The 10,280-nt window shown below is 52.1% G+C and overlaps 1 protein-coding gene across 2 annotated transcripts in view; it reads left to right on the forward strand.

Moving 5' to 3' along the window:
• The window catches only part of zfpm2a (zinc finger protein, FOG family member 2a), a 108,037-nt gene that overhangs the window by 94,099 nt on the left and 3,658 nt on the right, over window positions 1–10,280 (forward strand). For both annotated transcript variants that reach the window (XM_040165036.2, XM_040165037.2), the window contains exons 6-7: window positions 9,092–9,298; window positions 9,812–10,039. In XM_040165036.2, the coding sequence (XP_040020970.2) occupies window positions 9,092–9,298; window positions 9,812–10,039 (435 nt within the window). The remainder of the gene's footprint in view (window positions 1–9,091; window positions 9,299–9,811; window positions 10,040–10,280) is intronic.

The raw sequence follows: 10,280 nt of genomic DNA on the forward strand, positions 1-10,280 counted from the left end.
CGTGCACGTGGGGTTCGTTCCCCTATGAGTAACGCCAGAGGTTTATAGTCCCAGACACGGGCAGCGCTGCTTTATGGCTCCTCGGTTTGGGTGATAGCGGTATTTATGATATTGGAATTTATGTAGCCGGCGCTCGCACACGCACTCTGGTCAAATGTTTGTCCGCCGTTTGGGCGGAACGCCTTTGGGTGACGTCAGCGAGAGGTCAGATTCCTTAGGCCCCTCCCACCGACCCGTCCCTCCGCGCTCGACGCAGGAACCCGCCTGCCAAGGTCAAACCCCCGACAGTCCTAAAGTTTGTGAGGAGGAGAGGAAGCCACACGAACAGAGAGGAGTTTGGTCTCCCCGGCTTCAGCTAATCTCAACCCCCCCCCCACACACACACACACACCCCTCCTCCACTTTCTCCTCCTCCTCCTCCTCCCCATCGCAATGACATTTCCACTCCAGACTTCCACCGGACATATTTGCTCCCACTCCGCTGCTCGTGTTGCGTTAACATTTTAAACAGTGAACATAAAATGTGGGAGTTGACCTACGAGGAAGAAGAAGACGAAGACGAGGAATTGGAGAGACTCGACTCTGAAACATTATTTTAAAAGAGCAGATCCGAGAGCTCAGGCGCAGCCGTCGCGAGCGATTATCTGCTGCGATCCCTCCACGATGCACCAAAGTCATTCATCTGCCGGTCGCCGTCCCCCCCTCCCTCCCTTCCTCTCCCCCCCTCTCCCACCTCCCTCCCCGCCCGCCCACACACACGCAGTCACACACACCAATGTGCAGCCCTATGCAAAGACAGACCCCCTAATCATGTCGACACCGTGTGTCAGTGCCGTGGATGAGCAGGGCCTAGAGATGAGAACGGCTCTGTAAACACAGCCCCCCCCCCCCCCCCCAACTCCCCGACCCCCCCCCCCAACGCTGTTCGGAATAAGCAAATGGGAAGATTTAGGGATTTTGCCGGGGCCCAACTTTGTAGCACGGGCTCAGGGTCTTCATGACGTTTTCCGGGCTGCTGCCTATGAGATATTGTTCTTAGCTTATGTTGCGCCGCGCTATAAGCTGTGTGTCTTCAGTCAATAGTATTACAACCCCCCCCCCCCCCTTCTCCCACTGAGGATTTAACTCTTTAGCCTCCCACACATATTGTCTACATATTCCTCCAGTGACCTTTGCTGTTGACCTCGAACATTCCGATAAACCAGCAGGATCTTTATGAGGGGACTCTTGTCATACGGCTGCAGCCATTTCTTCTTGTTGCCATTCGACCTCGTTGGAGTTCTCCTTTTTTTTTTTTCTTCTCTCCAGCGCCGTTCGATTATGAACTATCGTGACAGACCAGTAAATCTAGCGGGCATCGACTGTACGCGTCCTATAAACAGGCCGACCCAATTGGCTGCATCGGATGGGATGTATATTAACGGGAGCGGAGCGCGCCCTCCCTCCCCTGTCAGGATTCCATTATGGAGCACGGTCCCACCCCTTGTTTTGATACCGCCGTAATTTAAAGACCCATCTTAATTGACTTGTTGTCGGGTGGCTTTTTTTTTTTTTCCCCCGTTTTCTTCCCGCATGTCTGCCGGAGCCTGCGCATGCACCGCAGCGAGAGCCGTGTTTCTTTATTGGGCCACACACAATGTACTGAGTTCAATTTTACCATTCATAATGAATGCAGCCTCGCCATTCAAATGCAGCCATAAGCACACAGCAGATAAGAATTTAATTAAATGTAGATTAAAACCAAACAGGAAAACACACTGGCTGATAATTTTTTATCACGTCCCCTGGTCATATTTTTTTTTCCTCCTCCACCCACCCCTTCCCACCCTCATACTTTCGACTTGTTCTTCCTTGGGCTACGTCTTTTCTGCTTGCCAAAAGTGGCGAAACACCTCACACATCTCACCGTGGCGCCGCGAGATTGTGTAAAATGCAAAGCGGAGGGGCGGTCACACGATTAATCAGAATCCTCTCGTCTGGGGAGGACGGAGGCTGGCAGAGGATTGAGGTGGGGGGGGGGAAAGGGGGGGTTGGGTGGTGTAAAGGGGTGCAGGGGAGGAATTAGTTTCTGCAATCCAAAAAAATTTGCATCATATTCCAGAGGACAACCCCGGCACTGTAGGCAAGGGGAAAACATATCTCGCTCTCTGCAGGAACAATTACATTTTTATTTTTTCCTGCAACAATGCCGAATAAAATGTCACCTTCGGTATGAAATTGTCCATACTCGCTAAACATGGTGTTACCAGCGAGTGCCTGGAAAGCACGCCCGGGCGGGGCGGATCGCTGTAGCGCGCGTTCAGCGGCGCTTCCCCTCAGGCGCTAACGGCGTGCTGAACTCAGCGAGGGAAACCAGCGAGGGAAGAGAGGGAGACCCCCTCTATGGATGAACCTGGGAGCTCTCAATACACATTTATCTTCCTACGGGTTTTTTTACAGACTAGAATTCCACCTGCGGTTTGTTTTAATTATGGTGAAGACCGACAGAAAGGCCTCGTGTCTTTATTTTTCAGGAGAAATACATACATTTCCCCACCATCTGGCGGCCTTATCGTGCGGCATATTTCACCGGCATCCAGCTTTGATTTCCAAACGGTCGGGACAGCTGTTCCGTTAGACGTTCACCTGAGTGACTTGAAAGATATATCCTGCTCTTGTTTTCTGAGGAGGGGGGGGGCGTTTTAACCAGAAGTGACAGCAATGCGCTCGCAGTGGCAAGCCGGATGACCGTAAACTGTCATACGTGACCTCGGTGACACACGTGCCGCTGCAGCGGCGCGGCTGGGGACACGGCGTTTGGTAACATGGCGGCGGACTCCGGTGCCATCCCGGGGGCCGCCTCCCCTGCCGCAGCACGCCTGGCTCCCTGGCTGCCCTGCGCCCGCCCGCCTGCCGCACCGCGCCGGCGCTGCAACTCAGTTCCACTCTATTACCCTCACGCAGGCGATTGGCCTTTTCTGTGGGGAAAAGAGCAATTTCCTGTCGCAGTCTGTTTGATCAAGTGCTAAACCCTTGTGATCAATAGAGAGACAGATGTCGGCTCCAGATGGCCGTGCGGCGATACCTGGGGCAGCGCGGGGGCTTGCCAGGACGACAGAATGGCAATGAGCAAGGGCAGCGGCTGTGCTCCCGACGCACCAGCCACCGGGACACAATGTGACAAACGCAATTAGGCCTTTTAGCTGCCGATTATTTATTCCCCTCGCAAACCCACCGAACATTTAATTAGCGCATACTTTAAGCAATATGTAGAATTACAGGGGTGCCGAGACATAGGGCATACTGGGATGTTGCACCGGTGTGTGTGTGTGTGTGTGTGTGTGTGTGTGTGTGTGTGTGTGCGAGCACATTAGCACGCCGGCAATAAGTCACAGAGGCACTTTGCGAAAGAGAAGCGTGCATGTTTTAAAGGCACAAATGAAGGGAAGGGAGAAAGACACATCGTACATTCTCTTCCTCAGATCGATGATGTTGAATTTCAAAATGGGTGACGGGTCCCTGGCGGTCTGTCCTTCTGGAGATTGAGAAAAATAACTGGCAGCACCAGAAAGCCAAAAAAAGACCTTTCCAAAAGAGGAGAGAAGCTCCCTTTTTTGTAAACGGCACGCATTTGCATTAGGGCTGGCATCCACCATACACCCCCACACCCACACACACACACACACACACACACACTTAAAAACACACAGACTGGCAAGCAAGCCCGGCCGCTGTGGCGTGGGGCCGGAGCCATGTTGGAGGAACCACTGAGGCGAGTGGCGATGGCGCGCCGCTCTCCCAGGACAAACCGAGCTCACCGGCTCTGGCCCTCCGCCGTTCACCTGCTCCCACCGAGGCATAATGGGCAGAGGGGGCAGGGGCCACGGGGCCGCAGCTGGAGGGAGGGGCAGGGGAGTGGGGGTGGGGTGGGAGGGGCACAGCGACACGGCGGTGCCCTGTCACGATGGGGTCTTCTGGTCCCATTAGCAGGGCTCGGTCAGGACGGGGCCCTCGGACCAGCCTGCCGGCGCAGCGGGGGCCGACAGTAAACACATGTCGACCGGCCCCAGCCGGGACACGGGCAGCACTACCCGGGGAGAGGGACGGCTAATGGAGCGCTCAGCGGGACGAACCTGTCCAAATAAAGAATAAAGCGGCGCGGAGCAGGAAAAGGAGCCAGTCAGAGTGGACTCCTCTCGGCCGGGGAACAGGGAGGGGCCCACAGAGTGTGTGTGTGTGTGTGTGTGTGTGTGTGTGTGTGTGTGTGTGTGTGTGTGTGTGTGTGTGTGTGTGTGTGTGTGTGTGTGTGTGTGTGTGTGTGTGTGTGTGTGTGTGTGTGTGTGTGTGTGTGTGTGTGTGTGGCAGCTAATGAGGGAGAGCTGCTTTGTGCTGCAGCAATTTGGGGCTGTTATTGTCTCAGACTGACAGTGCAGAACTCACACGTGTAATAGAGAAAGTGAGAAGGATCCTCCATGGCTGTTTATCGTTATTTGTTTGGATGAAATGTCAAATATATATTTAAAAAAAAATCTTCTTTGCAGCATGTTAATGTTTAAAAAATCGGAGTAAAACAGGTGCTGCTTGGAGTTTTAAATTGTCCTCCATTAAATAGTACGTACGTTTGAGTACGTTTGTATGAATTGGAAACATTGCACTCTATCATAGCTGCTAATTCACATTTCGAGTTGTTCTATTCTCTCTCTCTCTCTCGATGATTACAACACCATTACCAGGCAAACGTCCTCCTGCCGTGTCGCTCTCACTGTGTCGAACAAGCGTCTCCAGAGACCAGCAGGACACCGCCTGCTTTTTTTATTTCAAAGTGAAACGTTTTAATTCTCTTTTTCTTCTCTTTTCTTTTACTCCGGCAAAGCCTTCGCTGAATCACCGCAGCGCCGCGTGTCTTCAGACCCGGTGAAGGTGCGCTGGTTGTTCGGCGGCGCGCATCTTTTAACGTCTTTGTGGGGAATGAACGCGGCGCGCGCGCCGGCTCCCCGGGGAGCACGCGCGGCGTTTTTTTTTTTTTTTTTAATTTGTGGATTCTGACCCGCGTGCCATTCGCTCGAGACCAGCGATGAGCGCCGGTTTGTCGGCTGTATCCGCACACAAAAAACCACTCGGTGCAGAAAAAGAGTGCGGACGCCGCAGTGAAGGAGGGATGGATCCGCGTGCGTCTCTTTTCTTCTTGGGTCACGCGACACCAGGCCAGAGCTCTGTAAACGCATATTTACTCAAATCTATTCCTCTGGGACGTGACATTTTTTTCTTCTTTAATTTAGAAATGTCTTAAATATTAAAAATGTAAAAAATAATGAAATTAATATTTTAAAATATTTGAGGAATATGAAATAAAAATAAACTTTCACTGGCATAATTCATCTACAACAGACAGCGGTATTAAAACATAAAAATAGGAGACAATAATTTTGTTGCCACATTCAAAGCAAAAGATACGGACGAATGTCTTTTCTCTTCCGAAGACATTTCTCACGAGAGACAAACGATCTGTGGCTCTCTGCGCGCGCGCACGGCCGTCTCTGCGTCGTCACAGCCAGCACGCGCACAGAGCACGTGCCCTTGCGGGTAGCGCATGAGCAGAGCGCCTCCTGGTGGCGGGAGGGAGTCCATCCGCATCACTGCCTTGCTGAAATAACAGTACAGTCAGCTAATTCCGGTGGAGTGTACCGTCAATAACAGCGAGCCGGTGAATCGCGTTCCGCTCCAACTCGCCGTCTCCCTCTCTGCCATCACTGATACGAGCGTTCTACCCGCGTAGGAACCAAACACTCACCTGCATTTGGGCGGAGGCCTCGCTCGGCGCCTGGCCGCGTGCTGTCGTACTGGTCTGTGGGGCAAACAGAATCCCCGGGTAGTGGAATAAATAAAGACGGCTAACAGCAGCTCCGACGCAGGTACTTGATATGCGCGGGAAGCTTGTTCCCGTTTGACCGGGAGGAGTTTGGGGAGCTGATGTGGAGACAAGAGGAGTAGCGAGGTCTTTAATTACAACCCTCTCTGTGGCTCCGGGCGCCACTGGCCTCACTCTGCAATTACAGATCGCAGCGAGCGCGCAGGAGGGGAAAATAGACGGAGACGACAACTGAAAGGAGCGGAATTAAAAGTTTGTGTGGTAATTCGGCTCCTTTAAGGTGAACAAAGAGAAATTGGATGTAAATGTGGAACTTTTTTGCTCCTTCAAAATGCCAAAAGCGTGGTGACCCCTGTACGGCGATGGAAGCCCCCCCCACTGTTAGTGCCCCTCCCTGTGGGGTGGGTCTGCCGGTGCCGTAATGGCCTCTGCTGGGGCAACGTGTGTGGACAGATGGGGGAGGCGAGTGCTGATCTGCTTAACTACGCATTTTACAGCTCAACTATTAAAGAGTCGTGCTGTTTACACACCAACATTTTTGAATACCTGTCTTCAGGCCAGTTTAATTATCCGCGCCCCTTCTGTTTTTTTATTTTTATTTATTTTTTGCCGGCTTTGTTGTCTCCCTTTCTGCGCGAGGCGTGAGAGATTTGTTCCCGGGTTTCATTAAGATACGGAGGTCGGCAGCACGGTTAGCAGGGGGAAATTATTCCTGCTCAAGTATCTCATGCTCTATTCCCCCCCCCCCCCCCCCCCTCGACTTCCCCCACATACACAGATACTGTACACATCCGTTTTCTTATAAAGTCATTTTAAGTGAGGAAATTAAAAAATGCCCTGTGATGCCTCCACTTTGAAATCTCTCGGGGCTTTGGGCAAAGAGGAGCCCCCCCCCCCCCCCCCGAGTCCCTGTGATTCATCCTGAGACATTTGATTAGTTTATAAGTGCTTATAGGAGAGGAGAAAGGGGGTCTGCATTATAATTTTTGTTTCATGAATTCGCTGCTACGTTCATCTTCAGCTGTGCGTTCAAATGGAGCTAATCAAAGGGGGGGGGGGCAGGGGGGCAGAGGGCAGCCAGCCAGCAGCGCCGCCGTCTCAGGGCCTCGGCGAGCCGCTGGATATGCTGTTGAGAGACTTTTTAATTATCTGGACTACGTACAGGATGCCGTTTTTTGATTGTTTTAATGAGGCAGCTGGCCTATTGTCTCCCTTTAATTCCTCCATTGTTTTTAGAATATGTCATAGTTCTTTATTCTTTTATCAGGTGCTCTGCAGGAGGATTCAGACAATAGCCGTCGTTCCAACTGCATTGGCCGCCGCACAAAGGCAGCTCGCCGCCGACAGTCAGCAGGCAAACAAGTGCAAATCGCGAGCTGCACTTTTCCCCCTCGGCCTTTCCCCCAGTTTCACCACTGGGGGGGGGGGGGGGGGGCAGTCGTTTCGTCAACTCCTGACCCCTTCACGGCATTGTCGCCGTTTCTTCGATCACCCGTGATGAGGATGGCGGAGAGAAGCGGCCATGAAGGATGTTTTCATTCATCTCCTTCACGAAATATTGGCTGTGAGGTGTATTTTTAAGGCGTAGTCCTGCGGCTGGAGCACATGGACCCTCGCCGCTGGTCTTGGTTGGCCGACTGTAACCAGTGATTCCTCGGTGAAACCGGCACACGCAGTCCTGAAAACCCACTCCCAGCGTTGCTCGCACACAACAGATGGACGCGCAGCACTCTTGGCTGAAGGGACGCCATCGCAGTGCGTTTCCAACCGTAAAAATAAAGCGCCGTAAAAACATCTAATCGGCTTCATTTGGACTGAGGGGAAAGCGAGCGGCGTCTTTTGATTTGGATTGATCCAACAAAATAAAACCACCTCATCTTTATCATTTGTGTCGAGCGTCAGCGGGGCCTCGTTCATAATTCTCTTTGTGGAGGCGGGAAACTTTTGTGACTGCGATCTGTTCGCCGCCATTGTCGCTGGCAGTCCGTATCTACCTTGATGGTGACTTGGGCGGACTGTGGAGGGGAGTTTTGTTATTTTAATTAGGAGATAAAAATTCAAAGGGCCTCTCCAGGCAGCGTGCGGTATGACAGAATCAAAACGATGAAGTGGAGCGGCCTGAAGTGTGTCGCCTCGTCACAGCAGATTGGCCGACAGATAGGCGCTGACACACACACACACACACACACACAGCATATTTGAATATTATTTCACTCCTTTGACACGATTGTGCTGGTCTAATTTCCAGCGCTTCACCGGCAGACAGAAAGGGTCCGGGAAGGTTTTCATTTAAAACACCAACGTTAAATCTGTAATAATCAATTTGGAATTAAAATAATGGGGCCAGTTTCCACGATGAGACGGTGTGGTTTACAGCGTGGCGTCCGGGCGGCTGTGTGCTGCTCCCTAAAGCTCTGCTCTGTCGTCGCGCACCTTGGCTTCCTCCACGGGGGGGTTCAAACAGGAGTAATCAGCGTCCCATGTGTGCGCGCACGTCTTCACACCTCTCTTCAGGATTCTCTTTATTCCACATCGGCCGGGACTCAAAATCACATGTCCCCTCTCAGCCTGACACCCCCGTCGTCATGTTTGCACATCTTCCAGAGCCAACAGCGGCGCTTTAATTAATTGTCCGGCTTTCCTCAGAAACAATGTCCTAATTCTGCCATTTAGCAGGAGCGTATCATGGTTTGTTGTTATCTCCCCGGCCAGATTTCTGTAAATAGTCACATTAAAAACTTTAATCTCTTCAATGGAAAATGAAGTGCAGCTGAAAAGCCTGTCATGTGCAGAGATAAATTATTATCTAAGCTAAAACCTTCACTCTCTCCCCTCCCCGCTTCCTTCCCCTTTCTCTGACTTAATGAATACGTTCAGAAGATTTCAGAGGAATGCTTAATCCCAAAACACAACAATCTAATAATATGAAGGACCTGTCTCGGTGTTGGACGGTTTACCCCGGCTGAGGAGAAGACAGAAAGGGCTCCACCCCCCCAGTTTTGCCCAAACCACATTTTCTCATCCCCCTCTGCTGATGCACTTTGTCTTCTCCGTCCTCATGAGTCCCCCGGCTACTGGCTGGACTGATTTTGGAAAAGACGCGTTGCTGTGGAAACCTTTTGAATGTCATTTCCCCAACGCTGCCAGCACCACGAACGCCGTTACGCAATACGACGCACGCCAGCACCCGCTACCACCTCGCAGCAAGCATTTAAATGTTCTCTTCCGTCTCTCTTTGTCCAGGTGGCCAACTGTGGTGCACCACCACCAAGAACATGATGGAGGGCGAGGAGCTGGTGGCGTTCGCCGTGGACTTTGACTCGCGTCTGCAGGCGGTGAACCACATGTCTCTGAGCGAGGGCATGTACCCAGCCAGGCTGCTGGACAGCATCCAGCTCCTGCCGCAGCAGGCCGCCATGGCGTCCATCCTGCCCACCGCCATCGTCAACAGTGAGTCTCTCTCTCTCTCTCTCTCTCTCTCTGCACTCAGTCACCTGCTTAACAAGGAGCCTCGTCTCCGCCGGGCGTAGATTAACCCAGATGAGTCTCTGCGCTGGAGATAAGAGCCGGCGACCTTCAAGTTTTGGGTTCACATAAACACACCGAGGCTCCGACGAACGTGTTAATTGCAAAATACACGCCTCATGCAAATAGCGTGTTTGTTTACTTAGCGAGGGCTATCTGGGTTCAGCCCGACAGGGAGGCTTCTGTAAGCAGATGGTCCAGTGTTCTTGTTTGCCCTTGAGAAAGGGCACCAACCGAGTGGTACCAACGCGGCGATATGCAGCAGCCCAGGATTTTGTGGGAAAAGCCTTTTTAACACGGCTTTGAGAGTCAGAGCTGTGGAAGTGACGGAGGAGTGCGTGTCTGTGCCAAAGCTCTTTATCTTTGGGCATGAATATGGAAGTGCTGGACATACCCTGATATCGTGTCCCCTTTGTCCCCTTTCCCGTGTCCCTCCAGAGGACATCTTCCCTTGCAAGGCGTGTGGAATCTGGTTTCGCAGCGAGAGGAACCTGCAGGCCCATCTCATGTACTACTGCAGCGGGCGGCAGAGGGAGCCAGAGACGGTGGTGGAGGACAGCGACAACGGGCCCCATCAGACGGCCAGCATGTGTCCCTTCCCGCAGTGCAACAAGAGCTTCTCGGGGGCCAGGGCGCTGGAAATGCACCTGAGCACCTCACACAGCGGTGAGTGGCGGCGCGTTCAAAAAACCAGGGTTTTTGTTGGATATATTAGTTCTTCATAATGGTACTTTCAATTCATTGTTGAAAGGAAAGTGTTTTAGAAGGACGGCACAGATATATACACATCCGCCTGTCAGCTACCACAGCTGACAGTTTATCCTTGAGCGAAAAAATATATATCTAGTGCATGGGAATAAGCTTGGCATAATGCATCGGCGTTTGATGGTTTCTACAGTTAACTCGA

The sequence above is a fragment of the Gasterosteus aculeatus genome, chromosome 20 (assembly GCF_964276395.1).
Source record: "Gasterosteus aculeatus chromosome 20, fGasAcu3.hap1.1, whole genome shotgun sequence".
Classification (NCBI taxonomy): Eukaryota; Metazoa; Chordata; class Actinopteri; order Perciformes; family Gasterosteidae; genus Gasterosteus; species Gasterosteus aculeatus.